The sequence below is a fragment of the Bos mutus genome, chromosome 23 (genome assembly GCF_027580195.1).
Source record: "Bos mutus isolate GX-2022 chromosome 23, NWIPB_WYAK_1.1, whole genome shotgun sequence".
Classification (NCBI taxonomy): Eukaryota; Metazoa; Chordata; class Mammalia; order Artiodactyla; family Bovidae; genus Bos; species Bos mutus.
Genome location: NC_091639.1, coordinates 33,628,905 through 33,647,011, shown reverse-complemented (window position 1 = coordinate 33,647,011; position 18,107 = coordinate 33,628,905). Strand labels below are relative to the sequence as shown.

Below are 18,107 nucleotides of genomic sequence, written 5' to 3'. Positions count from 1 at the left end.
ATAACTAAAGATGTAAAGAAAGAACCACAAGAAGACAGGTAGAAGGGGTGTTATATAGTCAACACCCATCCCCTGAGTGGGTGACCCACAAATGGGACGATAACAACACTGTAGAGGTTTTCCCCAAAAAGCAAGAGTTCCAAGACCTACATTGCTCCCGCAGTGGTCCTGCACCAGGAAGATGAGCTCCTAGAACACTCTGCTTTGAAGGCAAGCAGGGCTTACTTTCAGGAGAACTAGAGGTCTGTGGGAAATAGAAACTCCACTCCTAAAGGGTGTACACAAAATTTCACATGCTCTGGGCCCCAGAGCAGAAGCAGTAATTTGAAAGAAGCCTGGGTCAGATCCACCTGCTGATCTTGGAGAATGTCCTAGAGAGGCAGGAAGCAACTGGAGCTCACCCTGGGGACACAGACACTGGTGGCAGCTCTTTTGGGGTGCTCATTCTATGAGGACCCTGGTGCTGGTGAGGGCCATTTTGGAATCCTCCCTCTAACCTATTAGAACTGGAACATGGCCCCCGTGGCATTAGTGCTGAGACATCTAGCTGAGCAGCTAGCTGGGAATGGGGAACACAAGTCTACCCGCCAGCAGGCTGATTCCAGCCCTGGGATGCCCCTGGGCCCCAGCCCCACCAATCCGCAGGCTAATACAAGATCCAGGACCCTCTGCCCCATAACCTCTCACCAGTGTGCCAGTACTAGGCCTGGAAAGCCATGGGCTTCCACAGCCAGCTGCCTCATGACCCAGCCCCACCCTCTAGTGGCTGGCAGCCTCCACACAGTGCAGTTTGGCAACCAACTGGGCAAGAGGACAGCCACACCTATCAGACCACCCACAGCGATCAGTCTCACACAACAGAAGGGCCCCTGCAGCCCACATAGGGGGTACTCCTAAGGCATAAAGCTCTAGTGGCCAGGGGGAAAGCATACTGCTGGGATGCATAGGATGCCTCCTACAAAAGGCCACTTCTCCAAGGTCAGGAAATGTAAATACTTACCAAATACATAGAAATAAAAACAGCAAAGTAGGCAAAATGAGATAATAGAGGAATATGTTCCAAACTAAGAACAAGATAAAACCCAGAAGAACTAAGTGGAGATAAACAACCTACTCAATAAAGAGTATAAGGTAATGGTCATAAAGACGTTCAAATAACTCAGGAGGAAAATTAGATGAACAGAGTGAGAAGTTAGACATTATCAACAAAAAATTAGAAAAATATAAAGAAGAACCAGATATAAAGAATACCATAACTGAAATGAAAAATACACTAGAAGGCAATTTTTAGTAGATTAGATGATACACAAGAACAGATTGGTGAGCTGGATGACGGAATAGAAGAAATCACAACAACAAAAGGAATACAAAGAAATGAAGACAGTTTAAGAGACCTCTGGGACAGCATCAAGCATGCTAACATTCAAATTATAAGGGTCCCAGAAGAAGAAGAGAACAAGAAAGGGTATGAGAAAAATATTTGAGAAGATGTATAGTCGAAAACCTCCCTAACATGGAAAAGGAAGTAGCCACCCAAGTTCAGGAAGCTCAGAGAGTGCCATACAGGATACACCCAAGGAGAAACATGCCAAGACACATATTAATCAAACTAACAAAAGTTAAACACATAGAACAAATATGAAAAGCAGCAAAGGAAAAACAACAAATAACATACAAGGGAATCCCCAAAAGGCTAACAGCCAATCTTCCAACAGAAACTCTGCAGGTCAGAAGGGAGTGGCAGAATAAATTTAAAGCGACGAAAGGAAAAAAAAACCCACAACCAAGATTACTTTATCCATCAAATATCTCATTCAGATTCAAAGGAGAAATCAAAAGCATTACAGACAAACAAAAGTTAAGACAATTCAGCACTGCCAAACTAGCTTTATAACAAATGCTGAAGGAACTTTTCTAGACAGGAAACACTAGAGAAAGAAAAAGCCTACAAAAACAAACCCAAATCAATAAAGTAAATGGTAACAGGATCATATATATCAATAATTACCTTAAATGTAAATGGACTAAATACTCAAGCCAAAAGACACAGACTGGCTGAATGGATACAAAAACAAGACCCCTATATATGCTGTCTACAAGAGACTCACTTCAGACCCAGTGACACATACAAACTCAAAGTGAGGGGCCGGAAAAAGATATTCTATGCAAATGGAAATCAAAAGAAAGCAGGAGTAGCAATACTTATATCAGATAAAATAGACTTTAAAATAAATACCATTACAAGAGACAATGATGGACACTGCATAATGACCAAAGGATCAATCCAAGAAGAAGATATAACAATTATAATATATATGCACCTAATATAGGAGAACCTCAATACAAAAAGAATACAAAGAAATGAGGACAGTTTAAGAGACCTCTGGGACAGCATCAAGGATACTAACATTCATATTATAAGGGTTCCAAAATGAAAACAGAAAAAAGGACAGAAAGGATATTTGAAGACATAATACCTGAAAACTTACCTAACCTGGGAATGAAAAAAGACATCCAGGTTCAGGAGTCACAGAGACTCCCAAAGGCTATCAGCTGACTTTTCAGCAGAAACTCTGAAGGCCAAAAGAGAGTGACATGATATATTTTAAGTGATTAAAGAGGAAAGACCTACAACCAGTAACATTCTATGCAGCAAGGTTCATTTGGATTAGATGGAGAGATCAAAAGTTTTACAGACAAACAAAAGCTAAGAGTTCTACACCACCAAACCAGCTTTATAAGAAATGTTAAAGGGACTTCTCAAAGTGAAAAAGGAAAGGCTACAACTAGAAATATGAAAATTACAAAAGGAGAAATTTCATTAGTAAAGGCAAACATACAGCAAAGATACAAAATCAACCATGTATTAAGCTAGTAGAAGGTTAAAAGATAAAAGTAGTAAAATCATCTATATCCATACTAAGTAATAAAAGGGCACAGAAAACAAAAAAATATAAAATATGATGTCAAAACAGTAAACATAGTAGGGAAGAGTATAATTAGCAGGATTCTTTTTTTTTTTTTTTAAGTATGTATTTATTGGCTACATGGCATGTGGGATCTTAGTTCCTTGACCAGGGATTGAACCTGTGCCCCTTGCATTGGAAGCACAGAGTTTTAACCACCAGACTGCCAGGGAAGTCCCAATTAGCAGAATTCTTAAAAATGCATTTGAACTTTATAGATCAGCAACTTAAAATAATCACATATAGATTTCTATATGTAAACCTCACAGTAAACACCAACCAATAATTTATAATACATACACAGATGAAAAAGAGAAAGGAATCCAAACATAGCACTAAAGATAGTCATCAAATCACAAGGGAAGAGACCAAAACAGGAAGAAAAGAACAACCAAAAAAAAAGCAAAACTACAGAACAACCCCACAATTAGTACATACCTATCAATAATTACTTTACATGTAAATGGACTATGTTCCAACCAAAAGACACAGAATGGCTGAATGGATATGTAAATAAGACCCATCTATATGCTGCTGACCAGAGACTCATTTCAGATCTAAAGAGGCACACAGACTGAAAGTGAAACAATGGAAAAAGTGATTCCATGCAAATGGAAATCAAAAGAAAGCTAGGGTAGCATTACTTACAACAGACAAAGTAGACTTTAAAATAAAGACTTATAAGAGACAAAGAAGGACATTAAATAGTGATCAAGGGATCAATCCAAGAAAAAGATACAACAATTATAAATACATATGTACCCAACAAAGGAGCACATAAATACATGAAGTAAATATTAATAGATATAAAGGGAGAAACTGACAATAACAATAGTAGGGGACTTCAACACCCCACTTACATGAATGGACAGATAATTCAGACAGAAAATCCATAAGGTAACACTAGCCTTAAATGACACATTACACCAAATAGACTTCACTGATAATAGAGAACAAATCATCCAAAAGCTGCAGAATACACATTCTTTTCACGTGCACATGAAATATTCTCCAGGATAAATCACATGGTAGACCAAAAAATGAGCCTCAATAAATTTAAGAAAACTGAAATCATATCAAGCATCTTTTCTCACCACAACACTACAAGACTAGAAATCAACTATAAGGAAAAAAAAAACTGCAAAAAACACAGAAATCTGGAGGCTAACAATATGCTAACAATCAATGGATCACTGAAGAAATCAAAGAGGAAATTTAAAAGCACCTAAAGACAAATGAAAATGAAAACATGACAATCAAAAACCTACGTGATGGGACTTCCTTGGTGGTCTAGCGGCTAACACTCCATGTTCCCAGCGCAGGGGACCCACATTCAATCCCTGGTCAGGGAACTACATCCCACATACCACAGCTAAAGATCTCACATGCTGCAACTAAGACCCAATGCAGCCAAATATTGAAATATTGCAGCCAATACATAAATATTTTTTAAAACTTACAAGAAAATTATGTGATGCAGCAAAAGGAATTTTAAAAGGAAAGTTTATAGTGATACAAGCTTACCTCAACAAGAAAAATATTGAATAAACAACCTAACCTTACACCTAAAGGAACTATATAAAGAATAAACCAAACCCAGAGTTAGTAGAAGGAAGGAAATCATTAAGACCACAGCAGAAATAAATTAAATAGAGACTTTAAAAGCCCAACAGAAAAGATCAATGAAGCTAAAGGTTGGTTCTTTGAAAAGATAACCAAAATTAGCTAGACTCATCAAGAGAAAAAGGGAGAGGGACCAAATGAATAAAATCAGAAATGAAAAAGAAGCTAAACCAAAACACCATAGAAATACAAAGGATCATAAGAAACACATGAGAAATAAAGGAATAAAAAAAAAAAAGAAACTATATGAAAAACTATATGCCAATAAAATGGACAACCTAGAAGAAATGGACAAATTACTAGAAATGTACAATGTCCTAAACTGAAACAGGAAGAAACAGAAAATCTGAACAGTAATGAAATTGAATCTAATAAAACAAACTCCCAACAAAAAGAATTTGAAAAAGAATAGATACATGTATATGTTTAAGTGAAATACTCTACTGTACACCTGAAACTAACAAAACATTGTTAATCAACTACACTCCAATATAAAATAAGAATCTTTTAAAAAACTACTAATAAACAAAGATCTAGGACTAGATGGCTTTACAGGTGAATTATATAAAAATTTATAGAAGAGTTAGCATGTATCCTTCTCTAACCATTCCAAAAAATTAGAGGAATAAGGGCTTCTGAAGGCAATGGTACCCCACTCCAGTACTAGTGCCTGGAAAATCCCATGGACAGAGGAGCCTGGTGGGCTGTAGTCCACGGGGTCGCTGAGAGTCGGACACAACTGAGCTACTTCACTTTCACTTTTCACTAGCATGCATTGGAGAAGGAAATGGCAACCCACTCCAGTGTTCTTGCCTGGAGAATCCCAGGGACAGGAGAGCCTGGTAGGCTGCCATCTATGGGGTCGCACAGAGTTGGACACGACTAAAGCAACTTAGCAGCAGCAGCAGCAGCAAGGGCTTCTGAACTCATTCTATGAGGCCAGCATCCCCCTGATACCAAAAGCAGACAAAGCTATCACACAAAAAAGAAAATTACAGGCCAACATCACTGAACAGAGATGGAAAAATACTCAACAGAATATTAACAAACCAAATTAAACAATACATTAAAAGGACCATGATCAAGTGGGATTTATCCCAGTGATACAAGGCTGGTTCAACACCTGCAAATCGATGTGATACACCACATTAACCAATTGAAGAATAAAAACCATATGATCATCTAAATAGTTGCCGAAGAACTTTGTCAAAGTTCAACATCCATTTATGGTAAAAACTATCCAGAAAGTGGGTATAGAGAGAATATACCTCAACATAACAAAGGCCAGATAGTTCAAGCCCTTAGCTAACATCATACTCAATGGTGAAAAGCTGAAGGAATTTTGTCTAAGATTAGGAACAAGACAAGAATGCCTACTTTCACCATTTTTATTCAACATAGTATTAGAAGTCCTAGCCACAGCAATCAGACAAGAAAAAGAAATAAGAGGAAGACAAACTAAAAAGGAAGAATTAAAACCGTCACTGTTTGCAGATGGCATGATACATATAAAATCTTAAAGATGCCACCAAAAAACTAATAAAACTAATCAATGAATTCAGAAAAGCTGCATGATACAAAATTAATATATAGAAATCTGTTGCATTTCTATATACTAGCAGTGAATTATCAGAAGAGAAATTAAGAAACAATCCCAGTTATAATCCTGACAAAAAGAATAAACTATCTAGGAATGAATCTAACTAAGGAGGTAAAAGATCTGTACTTAGAAAACTGTAAAACACGTGAAAGAAATTAAAGATGACACAGATGGAAAGATACACTGTGTTCACAGATTGAAAGAATTAATTTTGTTAAAGGACCATACCATACCCAAGCCAATCAACAGATTCAGTGCAATCCTTATTAAAATACCAGTGACATTTTTCACAAAACTAGAACACATAATTCTAAATTTGTACGGAAACAGAAGTTTTTTCCATAGACACATAGACAAAACAATCTTGAGAGAGAAGAACAAAGCTGGAGTTATCATGCTTCCCGATTTCAAACTTAATTATCAAACCAGTATGGTACTGGCACAAAAATTGACACATAGATCAATGGAACAGAACAGACAGCCCAGAAATGAACCCACATTATATGGGCAGTTAATCTGTGACAAAAGAGGCAACAATATACAATAAGGAAAAGACAGCCTCTTAAATACATGGTGTTGGAAAAACTAGACAGGTATGTACGAAAGAATCAGACTGGACTACCCTCTCACACCATGTACAAAAATAAACTCAAAATGGATTAAAGATGTTAACAGTTGAAACCATATGAAACCATAAAACTTCTGGAAGAAAACATAGGCAGTAAGCTCTTTGACACTGATCTCAGTAATATTTTTTGCTTATGTCCCCTTAGGCAAGACAAACAAAAGCAAAAGTAAACAAGTTGGACTCTGCACTGTGCTTAGTTGCTCAGTCGTGTCTGACTCTTTGTGACCCCATGAACTGTAGCCTGCTAGACTCCTGTGTCCATGGGGATTCTCCAGGCAAGAATTCTGGAGTGGGTTGCCATGCTGCTGCTGCTGCTAAGTCGCTTCAGTTGTGTCCGACTCTGTGCAACCCCATAGACGGCAGCCCACCAGGCTTCCCCGTCCCTGGGATTCTCCAGGCAAGAACACTGGAGTGGGTTGCCATTTCCTTCTCCAATGCATAAAAGTGAAAAGTGAAAGTGAAGTCACTTAGCTGTGTCCGACTCTTAGTGACCCCATGGACTGAAGCCCACCAGGCTCCACCATCCATGGATTTTCCAGGCAAGAGTACTGGAGTGGGGTGCCATTGCCTTCTCCGGGGGTTGCTATGCTACATTAAACTAAAAAGCTTTTGATCAGCAAAGGACACTATCAACAAAATGAAAAGACCACCTACTAAATGGGAGAAAATATTTGCTAATGATATATCTGATAAGGGTTTAATATCTAAAATATGATAAGAACTTATACAACTCAATATTTAAAAAACAAACAACCTGGACTTTCCTCACAGTCCAGAGGTTAAGTCTGCATGCTTTCACTGCAGAGGGTACAGGTTAGATTCCCTGGCTGGGGAACTAGAACCCCACATGTTGCATGGTGCAGACCTAAAGAAAAAAAAATTTTTTTTTAATTTAAAAATAAAAAGATAAAAGTAAAAAAAGCAAACAACCTGATTAAAAAAATGAGCAGAGGATCTCCACAGACGTTTTTCCAAAGAAGACATACAGATGGCTAACAGGGACATGAAAAGATGCTTAGCATGACTATTCATTGGGACAGCAGTCTCCTACCTTTTTGGCACCAGGGACCGATTTCATAGAAGACAATTTTCCCACAGACCTGCAGGGAGGGGTGGGGAATGGTATCAGAATGATTCAAGAGCATTATGTTTCTTGTACACTTTATTTTTTTTTATTATTACCTCAGTTCCACCTTAGATCATTAGGCGTTAGATCCCAGAGGTTGGGAACATCTGCATCAGGGAAATGCAAACCAAAAGCACAAGTATCCTCTTTCACCTGTCAGAATGGCTATTATCAAAAAGACAGTAAATAGCAGGATGTGGAGAAAGGGAACCCTCATGCACTCTTGGTGGGAATGTAAATTGGTGCAGTCACTGTGGAAAACAGTACAGAGATTCTCCAAAAAGTCAAAAATAGAACTACTATATGATTCAGAAATTCCACTTCTCCATATTTATCTGCAGAAGATAAAAACACTAATTAGAAAATATATATGCACTCCTATGTTTGTTGCAGTATTGTTTACAATAGCCAAGATTCGGAAGCAACCTAGGGACCCATCAATAGATGAATAGATAAAGAAGGTTTGGTACATACACACAATGGAATATTACTCAGCCACAAAAAAGAATGGAATCTTGCCATTTGTGACAATATGGGTGGACCTAGAAGGTATTATGCTAAGAAAAATATATTAGACAATAAAACAAATACTGTATGATTTCACTTATATGTGGAATCTAAAATTCAAAACAAATGAACAAATATAACAAAACAGAAACAGTGCTATATGTACAGAGAACAAGCAGGTGGTTGCCAGAGGGCAGCAGGTGGAGGGAAGAAAGAAAAAAGTGAGCGAGATTAAGATGTATAAACTTCCAGTTACAAAATAAATGAGTCATGGATATGAAAAAGAAAAAAGATCACAAGGTCATACACACTAGAAAATTTTAAATCATACTAATAATGATAAAATATTATATATCAAAATTTGTGTAACATAATTAAAGCAGTATATAATGGAAATGCATTGCATTAATAAATCTGTGATTCTTGAAGTTAGTCCCCAAGCCCACAGATTGACCCAGGAACCTGACGGAAATACAATTTTCAGACTCCATCCAAAACCTATTGAATCAGAAATTCTGAAAGTGGGATCCAGAAGTCTGTATTTTATCAAGACCTCTAGGTAATTCTGATGCATATACTCAAGTTTGAAAACCACAGCTTTAGATGTACATTTTGAAAAAGAACGGTTAATAGAAATATCCAACTCAAGAATTTAGGGGAAAAGAATATTAAAATTAATCCAAAAATTAAAAATAATAAAGTTTCTTTAAAATGCATTTTAACGGCTTTAACTCTACATTAGGACTCTTAAAAAGGCATTATCTTTGCCTCTGGGTTATAAGACTCCCAGGCTTCCTCCAGGTTGTCTCTGGTTAGGGAGCCCATCAGGGCAAGGAGGTTGAGCAAAGAAGAAAGTAACATATATGTATATATAAAAGACCCTTTCAAGATCTCTCATTCTAGGTATTTATGTATATATGCATACTTTTTTTTTTCTGGATAGAATCATAAGAAAGTATTAAAAATGCTTTTCTTTGTGGAGAAGGACTTTGGGTAAGAGGCATAGTTATCATTTTTCCCTTTAAAAATATTTCCATTAAGTTTGAAGTTCTAACTTATACATATATTAGTTTCATTTTTTAAAGCGATAACAAAGCTTATTTGGACTGTGGGATTATGAGTAATTTTTTTTTTTTTTTTTTAATTTTTATTTCTTTAAAAGAAAAAACTTGGGTAATATTATAGTTTTGTCAACAACACTAACACCCAGCAAAAAAAAAATTTCCCAAACCTGGATTCCATCAGAACTTTTTTTGCCTAATGTAATTCACAATTTCTTTGTGGGAATAAAGCTCATACCTAATACAATGTGTTAAGCAATTTTCTGACAAACTCTAAAGGAACTGAAGACTTGTTCTAAGAAACCCACCCACCTGTCAGTCAAGAGTCTAATCACCTCTACCGAAACATAATTTCCTTTTGTGTCCAACCTAACAATGATTATCTATTTCTATAAAACGTCCCGATCAAGAGTAAATCTTTGAATTGGCTCAGTAGACTCCTCCTTTGCAACAAGATTTGTAATAAATTTTAATAATTGGTCATAACTAAATCACTTGAAATGTTTCCTTTCACACCAGTTTAACATGTTTTAAAAACCTTCAAAATCCTGGGGGATGTACACCTTCGTTACCAGTGTTGATGGATGACAGGGCCATAAACACTATAGAAATGTAACTATAGGAACGTTTATTCGTTTGACAAGTATTTGAGTTCGTACCCACTCCAGGCTTTGAAAAGCATTTGAGTTCTACCACGTGCCAGGCACCGTTCTAAGCTCTGGGATACAAAAATGAACAAACGGTGTTGAGGGATAAAGCTACAGTACCACACAGTATCTCGCGCTTCTGCCTCTTCCCAGGTGGTCTCTTCCCACGATTCTAGCTGTGCAGAAAAGCCCCGCCCGCTCATCTGCCATTTCTCCAAGCTCTTAGGAGACGAAGGGACTACAACTCCCACAATGCCATCCTGGGTGGGAGGATGGGTTCCTTGTAAGGGTTCCACCTTTTCCCTGGCCTTACGGAGGACGACTACAACTCCCAGAGTGCTCTGCTTCCTCTTTGGGGTGTTATTGCCCCTTTCACGGTGCCGGACGCTGTAGAAACGGGCTAGAGTGCCAGGTCCGATGTTTTCTGTGTCCTTCCCCGAGGCAGGGACGAGGCGGTGACTTGACTCTTGGGCGCAGAGCCCGGGAGGGAGCGCAGGAGACGCTGTCCCTTCTGCCCGGCTCACCTCGCCCTCCTCTTCGTCTTCTCCACCCGCAGCCACCTGAACTCCTGCTCAAGACCGACCGCCCCAGGCAGGGTGGTGACTTTGCACCCCACCTCACCGCCCCGGGCCGTGGCGAGGCCGCTGCCCTCGGGGCGGCAGTAGCGGCGTCAGCGCTGGGGAGGCGAAGGAGGGAAAATGGCGTCGGAGCTGGAGCCTGAGGTGCAGGCCCTCGACCGGAGTTTGCTGGAATGTTCAGCTGAGGAGACCGCGGGGGTGAGTGCCTGGACCGGGGCTAGGATGTCCGGCCGTGGCAGGCCGCGCCCCGGGGGAGGAACCGACTCCTGGGAATCCCTGGGTGGCGGGCCCTGACTTGGGGTGACGACCCGGCGCGCGGGGCCTCGCCGTGTAGGTAATGGCCCGGGGAGGCCCCGGATCCTGCCCCTCTCCGTCCCTCTTTATCCACAAGGAGCCGGCAGCGCTGCTGGGTGCACCAGCCACCCTCGCGTTCCCTTTCGCTCTTCCGTTAGTCCTTCTTTCCCCCTCACTCCCAGTAAGTCCCCCAGCACAGGGCCTTTGCCCTCTGTGCCAACTCTGCTTCCTGGTTTTTTGGATACTTTGTCTTCCTGATTCCTTTTAGGGAGATAAGCGGAGCCTTGCCTCCTCATTTGAAACCTGCCGCCTTTACTTTGTTTCTGGCACCGGCCTTGGCATCCAAAGATGCCAGCAACACTGTTCTCCGTCTTTACCCCTCCTTTTCATTCCTTTTTTGCCCTGGTTTGGTCAGTCGACGTTAGTGAACGTGCGAAGAGTTAGTGTCTTGACACATTTATGGAGTGTGAGAAAGTGGTCGTTGAGACTGGGAGATTAAAACAATAATTCGTCTAGGAGTTGGGGGTAGTTGGACGGAGAACAAACGTTATATAACTTTGAGAGAGCGGCTGTCAGTAAATGGAAGCTAATAATGTGGCCACAGCATGGTGAGAGCAGTTAATGCCCCAAACTTAAAGCATTCAAAGCCAGTCTTGTGCTGAACCCGTAGTATGAATATGCTCATATAAGTAGCAGAGTTATAAAACAATTTAAAAAACTCGATGGTATCTTTCCTCCAGAAGGACAGGGAACACCCATTAGAACAGATTGCCCAGAATGATTATGAATGGACCAAAACAGCTTAGGCCCCACCTTTCGTGCTTCTGATTTAAAAAAACTAATAGGGAGGAAGTGACCTTTGAGCACAAGTCAACAATCTGAATGTTAGGAACAAAATTGTAGTAGGGCACTATGGGGCTGTTGGTTAGTAAGGAGTTATTTTGGGCGAATTGATGAGGGCACTAGATCATAGGGGAAGTAAATGTCAGTAGAGGTGAAAAGTTTCAAGAAACACGTTGTTGAACGATACGTCTTTGTTTTTAAACCAACTTGTTTAGTTCAGTTTTCATTTACTTTCTGCTTAATATTGCAACAACCCAAGGATTTTCCCCATCTGCCTTTCATTTATCGAGAGATTTGGGAAAAAAAAAAAAAGAAAGCTGTGTTTGAAGTAAATAGTAAAATGATGATAACAGCTGTTCCCTATCCACGTCGTCCTGTCAGTATCCATGTTGATATCTGTCCTGTTATTTACCTGACGTTTTCTTTTTTACTCCACCGAGTTTTGCCCGTGACCCAGTGGTACAGGCTATGTACTCTATTTTCCTAGTTCTAAAAGTGCAAGCTGTTGTACCCCTGAAACTAACACAACATTGGTAATCAACTAGACTCCAATATGAAATAAAATTTTAAATAAAAGTGCAAGTTATTTAGAGAGAGCTTCTCAAATTTGTTGAGATTTCCTGAGTAAACAGTTATAAAACCAATGCTAGAGACCAGTGCTCCTAGTCCCTGCATAGTGAAATTCTCAGTCAGATGTAGTGGGGGAGATTAAGGGAAATGCAATCAAAGTTTAGTACTCTGGACTTGGAGTTTGTGAAGATCAGAGTCTGAGCTACATTTTAGTTTTGCTCTGTTTCCTTTTAAATGGATTTCTGAATAATAAGATGGAAAAAAATTTAGTCTGAAGGCCAACAAAATTTCTTAAAGATTCAGGCTAGTAGTAAAATACAGGATTCTTCAAGCAGTATAATTTGCCCGTACTTTGTGAAGCATTGATTGTCTGTATTTGGTTAAAACAGCATAATGCCTTAGTATTCTTCCAGCTTCGGCTCCAGCCCAGCCTTTGTCACAAATTAAAATGAATAAAGTTTTCTCAGGTTAAAATAAACTTTAGAGAGAATAAACAAGTAATAAACAGTTACTGCAGCCTTTAGACCTCTGTAACTGGTAACTGGTTGGGATCACATCCGTCTCAAATTACTTAATAAGCACTGGTGTCATCTTTCCCACACTGTATTTACACACTGGCTTTTCTTATTTGAATGAGGAGGAAGGACCATTTGTGACCCCATCTATTCTTTACTAGAATGCGTCACGGAAGTATGAAAGTACTCCAGTACTTTCAAGTTTAGGATAGTAAAGTGACTGGCCCTGTGTTCTAGTTTTCTCTTTCCTTTGGTAGAGTTGATTCTGCAAGTATGTTCAGTTCAGTTCAGTTGCTCAGTCGTGTCTGACTCTGCGACCCTGTGGACTGCAGCATACCAGGCTTCCCTTTCCGTCACCAACTCCCGGTTGTGCAAGTATATATGACTCCCCAATGGCACCCCACTCCAGTACTCTTGCCTGGAGAATCCCATGGATGGAGGAGCCTGGTAGGCTGAAGTCCATGGGGTCGCTAAGAGTCGGACACGACTGAGTGACTATCACTTTCACTTTCCACTTTTGCGCATTGGAGAAGGAAGTGGCAACCCACTCCAGTGTTCTTGCCTGGAGAATCCCAGGGACGGGGGAGCCAGGTGGGCTGCCGTCTGTGGGGTCGCACACAGTCGAACAGGACTGAAGCGACTTAGCAGCAGCAGCAGCAGCAACACTTCTTGAGTCTATCTACATCTTATGCTCCACAGATTGGATTATATCTTTAAGTGGATGATTTGCTGCTGCTGCTGCTAAGTCGCTTCAGTCGTGTCCGACTCTGTGCGACCCCATAGACGGCAGCCCACCAGGCTTCCCTGTCCCTGGGATTCCCCAGGCAAGAACACTGGAGTGGGTTGCCATTTCCTTCTCCAATGCATGAAAGTGAAAAGTGAAAGTGATAGTTGCTCAGTCGTATCCGACTGTATCGACCCCATGGACTGCAGCCTACCAGGCTCTTCCGTCCATGGGATTTTCCAGGCAAAAGTACTGGAGTGGGGTGCCATTGCCTTCTCCGAAGTGGATATATTGTTTCTCCCCAAGTCTGAAAGAACTATGTATTCCTTACAGAAGTTTTGTGTAGAGTATTATATCTATATTGATTACTTTTTACCTTAAAATTTTCAGCAGTTTTATATATTGCAATGTAATTCACATATCTTACAGTTCAGTTCAGTGGTTTTTAGTATATGCAGAGTTGTACAGCCATCACCACAATCAGTTTTAGAACATTTTCATCACCTTCCCAAAAGAAGTCTTGTATCCATTAGCTGTACACTCCTCCTAACCTCCCAGACTCTAGGCCACTGCTGACCTGTTTCTTTGTTTCCATAGATTAGTCTCTTCTGGAAATTTAATATAAATGGGGTTATGTAATATGTTGTCTTTTGTGACTGGTTTCTTTCCGCTTAGCATAAGTATTCAAGGTTTGTCCTTATTGTAGCATGTATCCTCAATACTTCATTCCTTTTTACTGCCAAATGATAGTCCATTATGTGGATATACCATATTTTATTAATCCATTCATCAGTTGATGGCTGTTTGAGTTGTTCAACTTTTGGGAGATTATGAATTGTGTTAGTATGAACTTTTGTGTACAGTTTTTTTGTGGGAACATATGTTTTCGTTTCTATTGGGCATATACCCAGGAGAGGAATTGCTGGGTCAGGAATTGCTAGGCAGAAATGACTGCATCGTTTTACCTTCCTGTCTGCAGATGCGGTTTTCAGTGGGTTTCACATCCTTGTTAACACTTGTTAGTTGTCTGTTTTTTCATTATAGCCATTCTATTGGGTGTAAAGTTGGATCTCTTCATAGTTTTGATTTGTGTTTCCCTCGTGACTCATGATGTTGAACATCTTTTCATAAGCTTTTTGGGTATTTGTTTATATTTTTTTTAAGTGTCAATTCGGATCTTTTGCCTATTTTTAAGTTAGATTTTTCTTGGTTCTAATTTTTTCTTAATATAGTCCTGAAAGCTCCGTTTCAGCATTAGTGATTGTTGCTTTAGATTGTTGTTTTATAGTTAACTTACATGTTGATTATCCTTGTTCAAAAGCAAAACCAAATGTGGTTAAAGAACACAGCTTTAATTTGGCAAGCATTATAGTTAGATACTGTGATACAAGCTTCCCTTGTGGCTTACCTGGAGAAGAATCCGCCTGCAATGTAGGAAACCTGGGTTCAATTCCTGGGTTGGGAAGATCCCCTGGAGAAGGGAAAGGCTACCCACTCCAGTATTCTGGAGAATATTCTGGAGAATTCCAGGGACTGTATAGTCCATGGGGTCCCAAAGACTCAGACATGACTGAGCGACTTTCACTTTCACTGTGCTAAAAGAACTAACCCCAAGGGATTCTTTCATTTTTGTGTTTATTATACTTGCTCTCCATCCCAAGGCTGAAAATTAGCTTTCAAAATAGGAGAGAGCCTAGAAGCATTGTCATAACATGTTTACTATAGTGGAATGAGTTGACAGTTTCTCCACGTCCCTTGTGGAGGACTTCTAATAAGGTAGTGCTTGTTACTGTGATGTGCACGTTACATGGTCTGAAATAAGGACAGATTAACATGCAGCCGAATTGGGAATCTGGTCATTTTTCCTGTTGAAGAAATAGTTACAATTAGCTTATGTTCCTGAGAACTAATACAAAAAGCTATAGATTTTTTTCTTTTGAGAAATATGTGAACCATTGTTCTGAAATGCAGCCAGAAATTTTTTCCACCTGCTCATTTTCACTTCACAGCTTTTTCTTCTAATCTATACTGTTGCTGGTCACTAATTCTATATCTCTGGTATATAATTCCCATGTAAAGGTACTTTGCTTTGTTTATTAAGTGTTTTAAGTAAGGGGACTGATTTTTTATTCCTTAGCCAGAAGCTGATATTAGTTTCTGAATTTTTTGTTTAAGAAATCTATGAACATATTTAGCCCATCAGTGTTGTTGGAGCCACAGACAACATTTTCTTTTACAAAGCACCATCCTTTATCCTCCCTGAATCAAAATTCTGCAAAAGTAAACTTTTAAGAGAAATGGCAACATAAAATATAAGACAAAAAATCGCTGTTAAACAAAACCTTTAAATATGTTGTAAATTAAAATTGAAGCATAGTTTTCTAGGATCCTGGGGGCGAATTCTTAAATCTTAATGATTGTCTCCCTCCAAGTACTATTTTCCAGGCAAGAACACGGACACGACTGAAGTGACTTAGCAGCAGCAAGTACTGTTTTAAGAGTAATTTAGTCTCTTTCCTACTTAATAAAAGGAGACAGAGCAAAATTAGTTACATTTGGAAAGGGGTTTCACTTCAGGGGTAAAGACTTTTTCACTGTTTTCAATTGTAAACTTCCATCCAGCCCTTATCTTATGAACAACAGTTTTACATTTTTAGGAAAAATTTTCTCAAGTGTGAAATTAACTAGAAAGTTAGTATATACTACCTCATGAATATTTAAAATCTCTCTGTAGAGTTATTTTTCAAAAAAAAGAAGTGGACTGAAGATTATGCAAGTAATAGTTAAAAAGAAGACCTTGTACTCTTTTTTTTTTTAATGTTTTATTTTATATTGGAGTATAGCCATTAGAAGACCTTATACTCTTGTCTTATGGTGTTAGACATCACTTGAATGCACTCTTTCTTAACAAGGATGTAATTTGAGACATAAATGTAGTCTATAGGTAAACATGAGACCTATGAGTTAACAGATAACTGCATTTTTGTAGAAGTGAGTTGTTCCATGTTTTCTGATTTCAAATTTTTATTTGGTTTAGAGACAGAAAAGGTTGGTTGTAATTAACACAAGGAAATATGGAGGACAAGTAAACGTAGATGGAATTGGTATGGGAGGCAGGAATAAATAAATGACAGAATATGAGGAAAAATCTTAAAGTTTAGGGAAATAGAAAGAGAAAAGAATGGAGGTGGTTTGATGGATGCCTTATTATAGGGTTTACTTGGTTTGGTTTTTAGAGCCTGCACCTGGATTGGCTTTATTTATGCTTCCATAAAAGCCACATGGAGCATCTTTCTGTAATATCAACGTTAAGTGACAGTCAGTAGTACAGATACATTTATAGTCACTAGGTTAATGGATTTTGCTAAATGCCTGCTGGGGCTTGGTTCTGTTATAGATTTGGGGGTTGTTGGGGGTGGGGTAGAGGAACAGGAGATTAGGGTAAGGAATGGGCAGAGAAGGCGTCTTAGAGAAAGTGAAACATAAACTGAGATCTGAAGAATGAGTAGAAAATAGCCCTGGGAAGCAGAGAGGAGCAATGCCAGTCAGGAGGAGGAGACTAGTAAGTATAATACAAGACACAGGCTTTGTAAACCGTGTCAGTGGACTTGACTTGATCCTAAATAGAAGGGGAAACAGTGACACGATCAGAATGGCATTTTGCAAGAAATGCTCTGGTAGTGAGTTTGGAAAAATGGACTGTAGAGGGGCCAAACTAGTGGGGATCACCAGTTAGAATATGGTTGCACCAGTCTGATGGCTCTGGGCAGTTTGGACTAGGGTAGTGGGGGCACTGCCAGTAGGGATGGAGAGAAAGAAATGGATGGATTCAACAGATGTTGAGGAATCCTAATAGACAAGACATGATGATTAATTGAATGTTGGAGTAAGGAAGAAAGATTTCTGTGTTTTTTTTCTGGTTTGAATACCTGGTAGATGCTGGAGTTTAAAATAGGGAAATGGAGGAAATAGCAGGAGGTTTTGTGTTGTGGAAGATCATGAGTTCAATTTTGGACATATTGAGTTGGTGTCTGAAAGGAAAAACTGTTTCTTCTATTTCTCTTTACATTCACACCAACACTCCCAGCCACCAAATGTAGGGGATTGTTTTTCCCACATCAAGCAGTTCTCTCCTTCTCAGCAGACACCAATTGGGTGCCCTACAAGTTGGTCAATTCTGACATTATACACCTGGAGATAGCATCAGATCCCAAAGATTAAGGGCTCAGTCCCACAAAGCTGCCCCCATTACTACTTCAGATGCCACTCACAAGCAGGGGGTCCTCAGGTTACCCACAATTTATGTTGCAAATGAGGGGGGTTCCTGTTACCCCCTCTTTGGGTTCAATAATTTGCTGCAGTGGCTGCCAGAACTCAAGGAAGCAGTTTATTTACTAGGTTACTTGTTTATTATAAAATGATACA

General features: G+C 39.4%; 1 protein-coding gene and 1 long non-coding RNA gene across 7 annotated transcripts in view; one reads left to right on the top strand and one right to left on the bottom strand.

Moving 5' to 3' along the window:
* Window positions 1-10,374, bottom strand: part of LOC138984897 (uncharacterized) — a 39,531-nt gene extending 29,157 nt beyond the window's left edge. Inside the window, exon 1 of the long non-coding RNA XR_011462140.1 lies at window positions 10,279-10,374. This is a non-coding gene — a long non-coding RNA (uncharacterized lncRNA). The remainder of the gene's footprint in view (window positions 1-10,278) is intronic.
* Window positions 10,375-10,471: 97 nt separating this feature from the next.
* The window catches only part of UBR2 (ubiquitin protein ligase E3 component n-recognin 2), a 108,028-nt gene continuing 100,392 nt past the window's right edge, over window positions 10,472-18,107 (top strand). For 2 of the 6 annotated variants that reach the window (XM_070360744.1, XM_005900135.3), the window contains exon 1: window positions 10,535-10,934. In XM_070360744.1, the coding sequence (XP_070216845.1) occupies window positions 10,857-10,934 (78 nt within the window). In that variant the 5' untranslated portion in view covers window positions 10,535-10,856. Of the gene's footprint in view, window positions 10,935-18,107 lie in introns of all 6 variants that reach the window. The other 4 variants (XM_070360743.1, XM_070360745.1, XR_011462139.1 and 1 more) reach the window with 4 other exon arrangements.